Source organism: Crocodylus porosus, unplaced genomic scaffold (genome assembly GCF_001723895.1).
Source record: "Crocodylus porosus isolate Cpor-Errol unplaced genomic scaffold, CroPor_comp1, whole genome shotgun sequence".
NCBI lineage: Eukaryota > Metazoa > Chordata > Crocodylia > Crocodylidae > Crocodylus > Crocodylus porosus.
In genome coordinates this window covers 90,105,526-90,119,950 of record NW_017728906.1, presented here as the reverse complement: position 1 = coordinate 90,119,950, position 14,425 = coordinate 90,105,526, and the positions used below count along the sequence as shown (strand labels likewise).

The 14,425-nt window shown below is 40.4% G+C and overlaps 1 protein-coding gene across 2 annotated transcripts in view; it reads left to right on the top strand.

Moving 5' to 3' along the window:
- ST6GAL2 (ST6 beta-galactoside alpha-2,6-sialyltransferase 2) overlaps positions 1-13,182 on the top strand; it is a 73,773-nt gene extending 60,591 nt beyond the window's left edge. For both annotated transcript variants that reach the window (XM_019529589.1, XM_019529590.1), the window contains exon 6: positions 12,722-13,182. In XM_019529589.1, coding sequence (XP_019385134.1) covers positions 12,722-12,990 — 269 coding nt within the window. In that variant the 3' untranslated portion in view covers positions 12,991-13,182. The remainder of the gene's footprint in view (positions 1-12,721) is intronic.
- The last annotated feature ends 1,243 nt before the right edge of the window (positions 13,183-14,425 follow it).

Here is a 14,425-nt window from a genome sequence, read left to right as displayed (position 1 = left end):
GGTGGCCCATGTTCATTTTGGAATCAATAATGACGCCAAGATCCTTTTCTGCCTCTGAGCCGACTAGAAAGAGTTCCCCAGCAGCCTTACCCTGCTCCTATTTGCCGCAGCATGCTAAGGCAACATGCTGGGGCAGCAGGGGAAAGGGGCAGGCATAGAGATGCTGTGGCCAGATGGCAGTGTCTCTTTGGAGGACTCAGCCTCTGGTTGCCTCTGGGCATATTCCATTACAGTGCCTTGCATCACTGTCTTTCTGCGGATTTTTTTGTTAATACAGGGATCTTGGTAGTTTGGAAGTTCAAACTTGTCTCCAGTTTATTTCAGTGGTTTATTAGTCAGTTCTTGTAGTATTGCTATTATTAGTTTGTATATACAGTGTGCCAAATCAGTGTAAAAAACGAAAAGATGAAAACATTGTATTCAAGGAAGTTTTGAGTATAAGAAAGCTAACCAAACTTTAATCATCACTGTCTTATCAGCTCACGGTTTTGATTCAGAACTTGATTTTTAAAACCATTTCAAATAGTAGTTCAACTACAAGACTTGTAATTTCTAAATGTTTAAAAAGAATATATTTACATACCTTAAAAGAGACATTGAAAATGTAAGACACTGTAGTTGTAAAATGAGTTACTTAAATCATTGTTACTCGGACTCAAGTAGTATTAAGGTAAAAACCAAAAGTATGTTGGCATAGTCCTTTTTTTTTTCAGCTGAGTTTTGTTCAGATGTTAGCATGCAAAAAAAATGCTAAAACTTGAAAATCAGCTCACAAAAAAGAGATTAAACTTAGTTTAAAAGGCTCTCAAGTCTCAACTGTCAGTTTTTATCCTTACATTTTGTATTGGAGGTTCTTTCTAATACTCCAGCGTGACATCTAAACATGAACAACACATTTAACAGCATATGATATACTGATTAGTGTATATGTATCTATGAAAATACAGGATACAATACTGTGACAAATGGCATAACTTTTTGTGTTGCACAGTAAGTGATAAATATTGATTTCCAATCACGTTGCACTATGTAAAAGTCAACATTAAAGACAGATATTATATTACTGCTTAAGTCTGGGCACAAAAGACATTTGGAACATTTAAATTCTTTGCTTAGCATTGATTTTTCTATAAATATAAGTAGTCTTCCCTTGTGGTTAATGTTTATCATCTTCTATTGGCCAAATCATGCATGAAATAACCTTCTTTTGGAAAGGAATACAACATTTTCTCTAGATTCAATAGTCGTCTTAAATTAAGTACAATTGGTTACATAGCATCTTCAATCCACCTACATATCTGTGGCAAATATGTTTAAAATTAGATCAAATACACTTGTATTTTCTGACCCTAAACCCAAATACCAACAAAAATGTATACATCAGTGTGCTTTTACTGTCTCAAAGGATGCACTTCAGTGATAATTCAGTTACGTTGTCTATTATTGGTTGCTTTTTGTTTGTTAAATATAATGGACTGGGTAACATCCAGGGTATCCACTCCATTACTTCTAATTATGTATAAATTTGTTTCTTAAAGTGATGATAAATACAAACTGTACATACACTACGTCAGTGGTTGTCAACTGCGGGTACATGTACCCCTAGGGGTACTTAAAAAGGTCGTAGGGGATGCTGGGGGGCTTCTGCCACTGCACACTCCCCAGTGGAGGCCGGGGGAGGGCACATGCCTCCTGGGCCTCTGCTGGGGTGAGTGCAGCAGCAGGGCCCTCTCTTCCCCCCTCCCGTGCCTCTGGATGGGCTGCCTGGGCTCCAATTGTCCCACAACCCAGCCTGGGTGGGGCCTTATTCACCCCAGCCCCTGCCCCTTTCTGTGCCCCACTCCCTCCCTCATTGTGGGGGCCTCAATCTGCCTCCCCATGGTCCTTCCCCCTCCCCCCAGAATTTCCAACTGTGGGTTGGGGGGATAGCACGCGTGTGCATGCATGCACACACTCAGCCCCGCCCCCTGAAGAATTTTACTATAAAGGGGTACATGAGCTGAAACTTAGAGACAGAAGGGGTACATTTTTAAAAAAAAAAAAAATCAAAACCCCTGCAGTAATTATCATGTACAAAACTTTTCTGTATGCTTTATTCATAATACCTCAAATAAAGTATATTGTTAAATCTAAACCAAAATGAAACTATTTCTAGTAAAGCTTTTTGTTCTGTAACCAAGTTAGTCTGAGGTATGTGAAAACAAAAGCACATATCAGGTATGAAGTAAACAGATTACAAACATGCAAATTTTTTTGGTTTCCTTTATATCTTTTAAACAGAAGATGAGATGAGGTGAGGTTCTGGTTATTTTTTTTATTATATTCCTTATCTCAGGTGCTTTTATACAATATCTATTCTGCTCAGGTATATTAAATTGTTTTACTTCAAAACTAGGGAATTTTAAAAAAATGGTTTCCCAGCCATAAAGCATAACTGTGTTGTACTAGTGATGCATGTTGGAAATTGAGATCTTGAGCACCAAAATTATCTACTGCCAAGAACAAATTTAAATAAATTCTAATAAAAAAAGAAAGACTATGTTCATTTATATAAACCATCGTAGAAAGTAAGCAAGGAACTTAGCCTTAATTTAATTTTTTTTCAGACAACTCCATCACAGACTAAAATCCCAAAGGTTTAGCTGTGTCTATTAGATGGAATTTTAACCATATTTAAAAATTCCTAGAATCATGAATCTGCTCAAAGACAACTTAACGTATCCTTTCTAGCTTTTTGAAATGTTTAAATTGTTTTAGTGCCCAAAGTTGCAATAGTGTACAAGAGAAACAGTTGGTTTGCCAATTTGACAACTTTATAATTTCATTTGGCATAAACAGGCTAAACCATTATTAAAATAAATATTCTTTAGGTTTTCGGTAGTTTTCTGGTTTTAGACAGGAAAATATGGTCTAATTAAGCTTCTATTCTGTAGGTACAGAGTTGCTGAAATGTTAAATTGGGCATATCTCAGTTGTCAAACTGGACATGACATGGCTAATTGTCAAACTACGAAAAGGTATGAAATGGGATTTCACAAGGGTCTTTGAGCCTGGTACCGTTCAATAGGGCTGTGCAAAGCTTCGGTCGCTGATTCAATTTGGATGAGATTTGGCCTGATTCTGCAGCCGAATCTCCAAATCTGACTTGAATCAGGAGATCCGTTAATCTCTCCAAATCAAATCGGAAGCCTCCAATTTGATTCAGAGAGATTTGATGATTTGGCCATAAACACAGCTTTTATGTGTTTTTTCGACATACCTCAAGGTACTAGGCGCAGCTCGTGAACAATGATATGGTGAGGCAGATGGAGTGTCCCATGGGAGTAGTCCCCTGGCTCGGTGACTGGTACCTTCTGGGTCTGGGGGGCACCCGGGGTCCTGGCGTGGCCGATCACTGAGCCAAGGGGGCATTGGGGGGGGTCCACCACTAAGCATGTGGGAGGTCCCCTGTGCTCCTGTGAGGTGCTCCATCTGCCTTACTGTCCCAGCTTTCACAACCTGTGCCTGGTACCTTGAGTCATGTAGAAGAAAATGTATAAAGCTGTGTCTATGGCCAAATCGCTGATTCTCCAAATCAGAATTGAATCTTCAGATTTAGCCAAATCGAATCGAGAAAGTGCTCTGAATCAGCAAATCAAATTGCTGTCCCCCAAATTGGGGTGAATCCAAATCAAATACAGCCTGCTTCGCACACCCCTACTGTGCAATGTCTTCATTAATGACATAGTGGATGGAATTGAAAGTGTACTCAGTAAATCTCGGGATGATGGCAAGCTGGGTGGGATAGCACAAATTGGAGAGGACAGGATTAGGATTCAAAATGACTTTGGTCAGTTGGAAGAATGGTCTTAAGATAAACAGTGTGAAATGCAGTATGGACAAATGGAAAATGCTTTGTTTATGGAGGGAGCAATCAAATGCACGAGCTACAGTACCGCATAAAAGGACTGGAAGATTAAAGTAGATTACAAACTGACTATGAGATGGAAATATAATAAAAAGCTAACAGCATACTGAGATATATATTTAATAGGAATGTCTTACACAAACTATAGGAAGTGATTCTTCCACATTATTCAGCACTGGAAAGGCCTCGTGTGCTGAACTATGTTCAGTTTTGGGCACAGTGCTTCAAGAAAGGCATGGACAAATGATAGAGTCCAAAGGAGAGCAAGATAAATGATTAGTGGTCTTGAAAATGTGATATATATGTAGATAGAAAAGTGATGATATTAGCATAGCTTAAATTTGCCACATAGAGACATTTTTTCAGTTACCTTTTTGAATGTATGGTGCTAATATAACTACATGAACTATGCTTGCCACAGTTAAGGTCATCTTAAATTTTCTTTATACTTACCTGATGTTCTTATTAAAAGTTATGAGACATCGATGTTCTAGAAGTTTAAAAATAGTTTGTTACAGACGTAAGGATTGAAGATAGCTTAAACACATTTTTTTTTTATCTTTTCTCAATTCAGGATAGATCCATAGTAACCACTTGCATAAGACAATTAGTTGGGTAAGCTCAAGAACTCAAAATTGTTTCAAAAACATACTGAACATGCAACAATTTTGAGTTCTTTGAGCTTACCCAACTAACTGTCTTAGAATTATTCTTCAGATCTCTGTTAAATTGTTGCTTCTGTTATATTCCTTCTGTGTTTGTATTTGTTGTATGGATTAGCACTCCACATTGCTTCTATAAGTCTTCTGTCTAAATTCTCCTTTGCTTACTCGGGGCCCAACAAATGACATTGATGGAAAAGCTGCCATTGACTTCAGTAGGTTCTGAATCTGGCCCTATTGCTGCTCCCCCCCCCGTTTTTTTTTTTTGCAATATTCTAAACAATCCTTGTACCTCCTAGGTGCTTACACACTATAGACACCTGTTTCCAGTCCTTGGCTGTTGTTCAGTCAAGTCTTGCACGTCTAGTTCTTTTAATATTTCCGTGTTCTTGAGTGCTTCCATTCTATCATCAGTCATATTAAAAAAACAAGAAAAAGGTATGTAGTTTCCCTTTCTATCTCCCCATAAGTTTGTATTTGCATTTATTTGTTAACCTTTTAATTACATCCCATTAGCCAGTAAATTATGAGTTTTATGATGGTGCTTATATCAAATCTAATTAAATTATTTTTCAAAGCTACAAAAGTACCTGTTCTAAAACAAAAGGGAAAAACAAAATCACTAAAATTTCCAGATTCTACTTTCAATTTCTCCTATACAATCCAAATATCTAGTTTTAGGTGTTTAAAGATGCAACTTTGTCAATGTTATGGGTCTCTATTATTTTTATTATTCTGTGCAGGTTATTTTCCCTTTTAGGTTGTTAGAGGTGCTGGAGATTGTGAACATTTTTTTTCTTAAAACAATAGTCTTCCTATCTTTAAAAACCACAAACTTATCAAATTAGTGGATGACGAGAATATTGTAAATGTAACATGCTGTGTTTGATAACGTGATAAGGCACCTTTCCACATCTTACTTGTAAAATTAATTTAGATTGTCCTGTATAAACGTACGTCACCCAGACTTGAAATCTTACTGGAGGACTATAAATGAAGACTAATGGCATATAGAAATGTATGGAATTAGAAGAACATTCCTAGTACGGTTGTACATGTTGGTTTTGGTTCGCATGTAAATATTAATCTTGAAACAGGAGTAAATAGATGCTAAACAAGGTTGCAGATGATATTGAATTGGGCAGTGATGTAAAAACTGGTAAGACTAGAACAACAAGGTGATGAACCTGAGAGCAATTGGAAATATGGGATTATAAATTCACCTGGAAACTGTCATATTAATTCATATGGGAGATCATTTACTATATAGAGAGAAGAGAAACCTGGAAACCAATAATGTTTAAATGTACAAATAAAGATGGTGCATGGGGAATTGGGTATGAGCTTGCAATGTGGTTTGGCAGCAAAATAGATTAAACTAAACTAGGATTGATCATGCCGTGTTATCAAGTCAGCAAGCAGGCTGGTGATATATCCTCTCTACATCTTTGAAATATAGGGATTCTTTTCCAGGATGACTTTGATACCAAAAAGCTATTGCTGAGAAGACCATCAAGAAGTGATTAAGACAGGAGAAATTGAATTGTGAGGAATGATGAAAATATATGTAGCTTGGCGCTGCTAGAGGGAAAGGACATCATAAGCCTCTTATCTCAAGGTTGTAAACACCAAGGAAAAATTGGAATTATTTGCAGGGAGGGGGATGAAAAAGAATCTAGTTATTACTAATGGAAAGAAAGGGAGGGCTGGACTGAGATTTACCGACTTTTAAATTCCCTTTTGAAGACGGCAAGTTGTCTTATTGCTTGGGACTTTACAAAGTGAGCAGGACACCACTTTAGAAAATGCAGCGTAGGGAAAATTTGAACCTGACAGAAGATGGAACTAGATGTCATAGTAGTTGTGATTTATTACATTTTTGCATTAACTTCTCTCAAACTTTTTTTCTTCTGTCTGGGGGCATCTACACGAGACATTTACTGCAGTTGATTAATTAGCTTCACAGTAAAATGTCATCATTTCTACGTGCGGTGCTATTAGAACAGAATAAACTAATTAACTCCAATGTAGGATAGTACTGCCAGACACAAGTACTGTGCTACAGTGGAGTTATTTACTTGGCCGAAACACGTATGTGGATGCTGACAGAGCTGGCTAGGGCATAAGGGTGCTTCAGTGTGGGGGCTGCCTGCCATCTAGCCCACCCCTGAAGCACCCTCATGGTCCAGCCAGCTCCTCCACAGCACATGGAGCTGGATCAGAGCAACCCCGGCTGCCAGCTGGGGTGTAATTGTACGTGTAGCTGTTCCCTCTATGTAATACTTTTCCAAACAGTTTTTGGCACTCTAGCAGACAGTAGGATCAGTTGTTTGAATGTTGAGGAGTTGTTGGAAAAATACATAATATGGGGGGGGGGGCAAAGGTAATCAACAAAAACAACTCCCAAAAGCTGTGAAGTAAATCTAATCATGCTCACACAGAACAAGGGGGTTAACTTAACTATTATGCCTTTTTCAGAGCTCTGTGAAAAGGAGTAGAGTGTCATTTTTGACTTAATATTTTATTGGCTTCTTAGCAGTTTTATCACCAGCTTTTGAAGAAAAGAGTTTTTTTACTGAAAGACTAGGGTATCTTGGCAAGTTTTAGATTGTCAGCTTTGTTCATGGAAGCCAAAGTTCGGTAGGAAAAAGCTATTCATTCATAATTTATGCCCTTGCTAATACAGCATTGTGTTTTTCAGTACTGGCTGTTGGACTTAATTTTCTGACTGATTAGGGTCAGCGAGATCAGTGGGGGCCAACCCTTTTGGCAGGTATGCCACAAATTAGCTGTGCACCTTCCCTGAGCGGTGCTCCAATCCCCTTCCCCTGCCCAATCTGATTGCCTTCAGGAATATTTACAGAAAACTACATCATGTAGCAGTTAAACACTACATACCCTGGTTATGGTTTGTGTTTGTCATTAGAAAAAAATCCAGTTTTGACATTCATGTTTTCTAAAGGTGATTCTGGAATCAAGAAAAATATGACTTATTGGGTCCAGAGGTACTTTACTATTGCTTGTGTTTCCACTGACCATTTTCTGATTGAGTTGGGCAGCTGTTACCTTAAAGCAACACACCAATTCTCCATTAGCAGCAAAAGGAAGTTGGCAACATACAAGCTGAAAAAGCATTTGTAAAACTGCAAAGTGAATAAATAAGTATTAGTAGCAGTAGTAGCTAGACATCTATAAAACTGAAGGCACCTCTAGTTACTATTTGGAGACACGAACATACAAGATCTGAATTATTAGACTCATAAATTTATCAGTTTGCAATTAAAAATTTCTTATTCTAAACCCTTCTTGCTTAAGAATGAAACTGTAAAATTCACATATTTATGTACTTCTCTTTTGCGGTCACTGCTACCTTTTTATATCCTTAAATATAACCAGTTCTAAAAGGAAAACCTCAGTGTCATTTAAAATATAGTTCTGATCCCTCTATCTAATGGTAAGAGTTAATTACAAAAATAATTCCTTAAAATACCTTAAAAATCTGTCACATTGACCGTCTAATATTTGGGGCAGGGCAGAGCTAGGCATGTTTGGTCGGGTACCCTGAGCCAACCACTTTTACTTTTGCTGCTGGCTTAAGCTAAGGACCCACTATTCAGGGTCCTCACCTCTGCTGAAGCCAGGATATAGAACCACCAGGCCACCCTGGATTTGTAAGAACTGCAGAAGAAGAATAAAGTCCAATGAATAAGCTACCACTTAGCTTTCTTGCTGGCTTGATGCATCCATGGCTTGTCAGTCAGACCCGGGGGGCTTCACTCTTTCCCCGTCACCTATTGTCCCTCAGAGACTTTGAAAGAAGCCTGCATGGCTTCCATGCAAACGAATAAACAAGCAGCGGAAGAGCTCACTGTCCCTCCCACTAACTGCTTGCCTCCCCGCTGGCCCCAGGCTCAGTATATCAGTGTTCCTTGCTGTGCTGCTGGTGCAGCCACACTGAGAGGCTGCTGCAGGTACTTTTTATTTCCCCTCCTGGCCCACATGGGCCAGCTTCTCCTCATGCCCTACTCCTGGGTGTGGGGCTATTTGGGCTCTGCCACATAACAGGGCCCAACCCTGTTACACAAGGTAGGATGAAAAGAATGCATCTCAAGCAAGACTAAAGATGTCATCCTCCCACTCTACTCGGCATTGGTGAGGCCACAGCTGGAGTTCTGGGCACCACACTTCAAGAAGGATGTGGAGAAGCTTGAAAGAGTCCAAAGGAGAGTTATGCATATGATTAGAGGTCTGGAGTACAGGCCATACAGGGAGAGGCTGAAGGACATGGGACTGTTCACCCTAGAGAAGAGAAGACTTAGGGGGGACTTGGTGGCAGCTTATAAATATATGGGAGGCAAACATCAGGGGCTGGGGGAGCATCTGTTCACCAAGGCACACCAGGGGAAGATGAGGAATAATTGACATAAACAGTGAGAGGATTGCTTCAGAATGGACATAAAGAAAAACTTCTTTATGGTTCACGTTTCTAGAATCTAGAACAAACTCCCCCCAGAGGTGGTATAGTCACCTACCCTGGAGATCTTCAAAAGATCACTAGATATGCACCTTGCTGGGGTCCTCTGATCCCAGCAGTCTTTTCTTTCCTGCCTAAGAGCAGTGGGGCTGGATCTGATAATCTCATGGGGTCCCTTCCAGCCCCTAACTTCTATGAGTCAATGAATAACTAACTTCTATGAATGTTCCCTTTTGCATTAATGAGCAATGAAAATTGGGCATTTTCAAACTGGAAATGAAATATTAAGCCATTATTTTGCATATTTAAACATTAAAATAACATTTTCTGTTTTAAGTATGGTATTATAGTTGGGGATGGTCCTGCTTTGAGCAGGAGGTTGGACTAGATCGTTTCCCAACTGGTGTGCCATGGCACACTGGTGTGCCATCAGGCACGTTCAGGTGTGCCACAGCATTTTGGGCTGGAGCCACACCCCCTGCCTGCTGCTGCTGCAGCCACAGATAGGCAGGGGGCATGGCTCAAGCCCAAAATGCCGTCCGGCTGGCCACATGCCCCCCCCTTCCCTATCAGCATGCAGCTGGCCATGCGCCACCTCATAGCTCCTTAGGTAAGTGTGCCACGGGGCAAAAAAGGTTGGGGAAATGTTGGACTAGATGACCTCTTGAGGTCCCTTCCAAACCTGATTTTCTATGTTTTAACTCCCTTGAGTTTCAAATTCCAAACTTTTTGATGGGAAAAGCAAAGTAAATTCTGGCTTGCCACACTAAATAGCATCGTCTTGAATGGTGGCCTGCCATAGTGGCAGTATTCTCATAAATTAATGGAAATATGGTACATTTATTAGTTATAACTACCTTGAATTTTTCTAAAACTGGATTCTTAAGAAAATGTCTTCTAAAATATTTAATAATCTTTAGACATATTTCTGTGAGTACATAAAACAGAAATACCCCTCTTCCTGTCTCTTAATCTGATGATTTTCAACCAGAGTGCTAGTGCATCCTGGGGCGCCTTAAGATTCTTTCAGGGGGGCTATAGGGTTTCACAAAATGCCAGCACTTAGGTGTGCAAACGTGATTCACAAGATAATGCCAGAGACTTCAAACAGGAGTCCAGAATGTTGGAGACCACAACAGGTTAAAATGTTTTTGAGTTCTTTGGAACAAAAGAATTGCTGTATCAAAAATCAAGTGAAAACTAAGAGTTGATGTTTTTCAAAGGGTGTCTTGAGTCCAGAAAGGTTGAAAACCATTGCCTTAATCAGTAATGACTATCAAAGTGGTCTAGTTCAGGGTGCCCTGACAACCAGACTAAATAATATAAAATCCCTTTTCGAAGGCAAATACACCATCTTATTTTTAGAAAAGCCATTGGGGAACTGGAGCTTTCACAGGTATAACAGAATCTGGCTTCTTCCAGATGCCTTCATAGCCAGACTTCATGCATAAACATGGTAATATGGATGACCATGCCTAGCATGGTACTTAGTCCTATATATAGCATGGTGCAGAGTCTCCCTATGCCTGATGAAGGGTGTTTGTGCCCGAAAGCTTGCAAAGAACTTTTTCCAACTATTTAGTTGGTCTAAGAAGGTATATCACATCTACCCAAAGAACTTTGCCTGCCTAGTCCTATATCTAGCTTTTAAACAAGAAATGGGCCTCTCTGCTACTACTGCTGAGTTTGTCAGTAGCCTTTAACACTATTTACTGATATGATGCTAGACACTTAGCAAGAGTAAATGGGTCTGCTGTGTTCTGGATCTGCTCCTTCCTCTCAAAAAAAATTGCAGAATGGATTCCACACAAACTTTCTCACCTACAAGTGCTACATGAAAACCCATCCTCCTCAACAGCTATGTGAATTTCTCTGAGATCAGAGAAGCTATACACAGAAGAGGCTTAGCTACCCATATATTCAGTCCTTACCATCTCCAAAAATGGTTGAAGCTAAGCTAAGCACAACCTTTTCAACATTCAAGCTGAAATGGCAGGCCCTCCTCTCTAGGGCAGCTTTTCCTAACATTGACTTCCTAAAGTTTAAACTGAAGTCATTGTGTGGATATCTTTGTGGGACACACATATCTGAAACCATAAGGAAGGAAATAAAAGAGACCCTTGGAAATTTATGCAATCAGGCTGTTGTGTTCCGAGTATTGATACAAAGGCAGAAAGTGCCTGAAGAAGTACCTCAGGTTATCTATTATTTATAAAATTTTGTATAAAATGTAGTGTGTGAAGTTTAGAGGCAAGTGTGTAATTTGTGCTACTGAACACTGATTTCAAATCCTTCTCCCCTGGTTAGGTGGGTAACTATATTTAAGTCTAAAACAAAAAAAACAAAAAAACAAAAAAAAAAATTGCAGTAGAGGAAAAAGGAGAAAAGCCACATAGGCTTGTACAGTGGTGCTCAACCTTTTTGACTGGCAGGCATGGGGCAGTTGCTGAAGGACCCCATCTGGCTGAACAGAGAGGGGCAGAGGCAGCCTGGCTCCAACCTGGCCAGGGAAAGGTGGGCATGGCCTGGCTTCATGGGGAAAGGGGCATCGCCCAGCTCCAAACCAACCCCATGGGGTGAGGGGGCTTGGCCCAGATCCAACCCAGGCCTGCAAATGGAAAATGGGTAAAATTTGTTCCCATGGGAGAAATGGTGTGTGGCCTAGACCCAACCTGGCCACATGGGGGTATGATCCAGCCCCACAGGGTGAAGGGGGTGTGACCCAGCCCCAACAGGCCCCTATGGGGGAAAGAAGGCATGACCTAGCCCCACAGGGGGGAAGCAGGTGTGGCCTGGTCCCATCCAGCCCAGTGGGAGGGGCATGGCTCTGCTTCATCCAGTCACAGATCTTGGGTTTGGGGAATTTGGCAGCAGCAGAGGGTGGCCATATTTATGGCCTCTGCCCCTCGCCACCAAATTTCCTGATATGTGAGTAGCCCTCCAAGCTGGATACCTATATCTCAGCAAGCTGCATTTAGCCCCTGAGCTAGAGGTTGAGCACCCCTAGTCTAGGAGTTAGCGTAGCTGGTCTGGGAGTGGTAGGCCCCCATCAACTAGAAGAGGTTTGAAGCTACACCTCCCTGTCCCAGCAAAGTGCCGGTACTGGGTAGCCAAGAGGGGAAGGTATGTGGAGCTTATTGAAATGAGCACTGAGTTTTGGCCCCTGCTCCTGCCCTTGTCCCCACTCATAGTGAGGCAGAAGCTATCCCATGCTGTCTGCCCATTTTATCTCATGATTAATGCGTTCTGGGGCCAAAATCCAAAGTCTCACTGTCAATCTTATTGAGTCACACTCACTCTGATCACTTCGGCTTGCTCTGCTTCTGGCTCCACATATCTTCCTCTCAGCCCATTGATCCGGCTTCAGGAGAAGAGCTAGAGGGAGCTCTATTCAGAACCTAGCCCTGATGGTTAGGACGCTTTGCTGAGAAGCCTGTTACAGTTTCATATGCATCTTTGCTGCATTGTATCAGTTTTGCAAGACAGCACAATCTTTTTTTTTAACATAATAGCATAAAACAAAACCTGCTCTATTAATTTATGCTAATGTCACATATTTTAAGCTACAAACAATGAAAACAAAGATACAGTGGTAAAGGAAGCAGATCACTTGATGTGCTGGGAAAATATTCTACAAGTGATTAAATATGTTCATGTTTATTTTACGTTTTATTTCAGGGATCCTTATCATGATGTCCATGTGTGATGAAGTGCACGTGTATGAATACATTCCTTCAGTCCGACAAACTGACCTTTGTCACTATCACGAACTGTACTATGATGCTGCTTGTACCTTGGGGGCTTATCATCCACTACTGTATGAAAAGTTGCTGGTGCAGAGAATGAACAAAGGTTTGCAAGACGATCTGTACCGGAAAGGGAAAGTGGTTCTGCCAGGATTCAGGTCTGTAAAGTGCCCTGATCAGAACCACTTCCCACAGTTGTAGAAGAGAATCTTTCAGAAACAATGTGCAATAGGGTACTACTGTCATTCTACAAACAAGAAGAGAATACTTGAAAATGTATCTTAGACCAATCTAGTCTTGGGTCTATAAACTGTAATTAAGTAGCAGGCATGAGAATTATTTACTTCCTAAGCCTGAGTATTTATTACCGCTTTGCAAATAGTTAGAGGGGGAAAAAAAGCTTAGCATATGAAAGATGCAAAGTCACAGTTAGGCAAATCTAATGTATTGTTGTGGGTGTGACCTGTCAGAAAATGTCAGTGGTTTCTTATGCCACATATCCTAGATTGCAACTTCGTAATGCATTTATTTAATAGTTAAAGTTAATATTGTGAACCAGCTTGTATGGTTCATAAAAAGAGCTGTCAGCTGGAGAGGAGAGATTCCTCCCAGTTCCTTGGGATATTCACTTTATTTCAAGTAAAATGATCGTGGCTTTGAACTGGACATTCAGTTGATAGAACTTGATTTAATTTACAGAATCCCATTTACATCCTTCTGGCATTTTATGGGACTTTAAAGTGGGTGTTAATGTGTGGTATGATGAGACCCTTGCAAATGAGAATGCGACCCAAGAGCTTTCCATTTTAATCGAAGAGTTCCTGTAACCAGAAGTTAGTGATTGATGTTTACTAAAATTTAAATGGATATTGCTGTACACTTAGCCCGGCTATTTAAATGGGTGCTGTACTACTACACTTATCTTTCATGCGAGGCAGTTATGCTGACTTGGCAAAGGATGAAGGCAAAAGAATCTTGTCTTTCCTTCAGAAAGAGACATATTCTGCATCCACTAGGGAAGAAATTCACCTGTGCAGACTCCCGGCCAGTGGGCAATGATGAGCCTACCTGATTCATGGGCCCTTTTGCACAGGAATGAATTCTGCTTTGGTACATATGTGTAGAACATAGAGCCCTGTGAAACTAAGGGCTCCTGTACACGTGCAGGGAGGCTGTAATTCCAGTGCGTTGGAGCAGATTTGATTAATCGTTCAATGAACTTTAATTCAAAGCATCCTGCTGCCATTTTTCAGCCTGGGGATGCTGATACATGTGACGTTCCAGGCACTTTTCATTAGTGTGGCTCCAGGAGCTGCACTGTTAAAGCATCCCCCTGCCTCCCAGGGCATGTCTATAAACTCCATAAGAATGCTTACCCTATATGTATATGCACAGATATTCTGCTGTTAATAAGGATGTCATTCAGAAACATAGAACTGGCTTTTGGATGATGATAAGAATTTTGAGTGGGGAGATTTCAGGATTTACGAGTGGGATATTTTGTTGCAAGTCAAGTCGTGATCACTTACTGCTTTTGAAAAACTAAGGGTTTTTATGAGAGAGAGACACGAACAAACTATCTTTTTTTTTTTTTCAATTTAAAGTTATGGAGACCATATCATGCAGAAAAATTGTA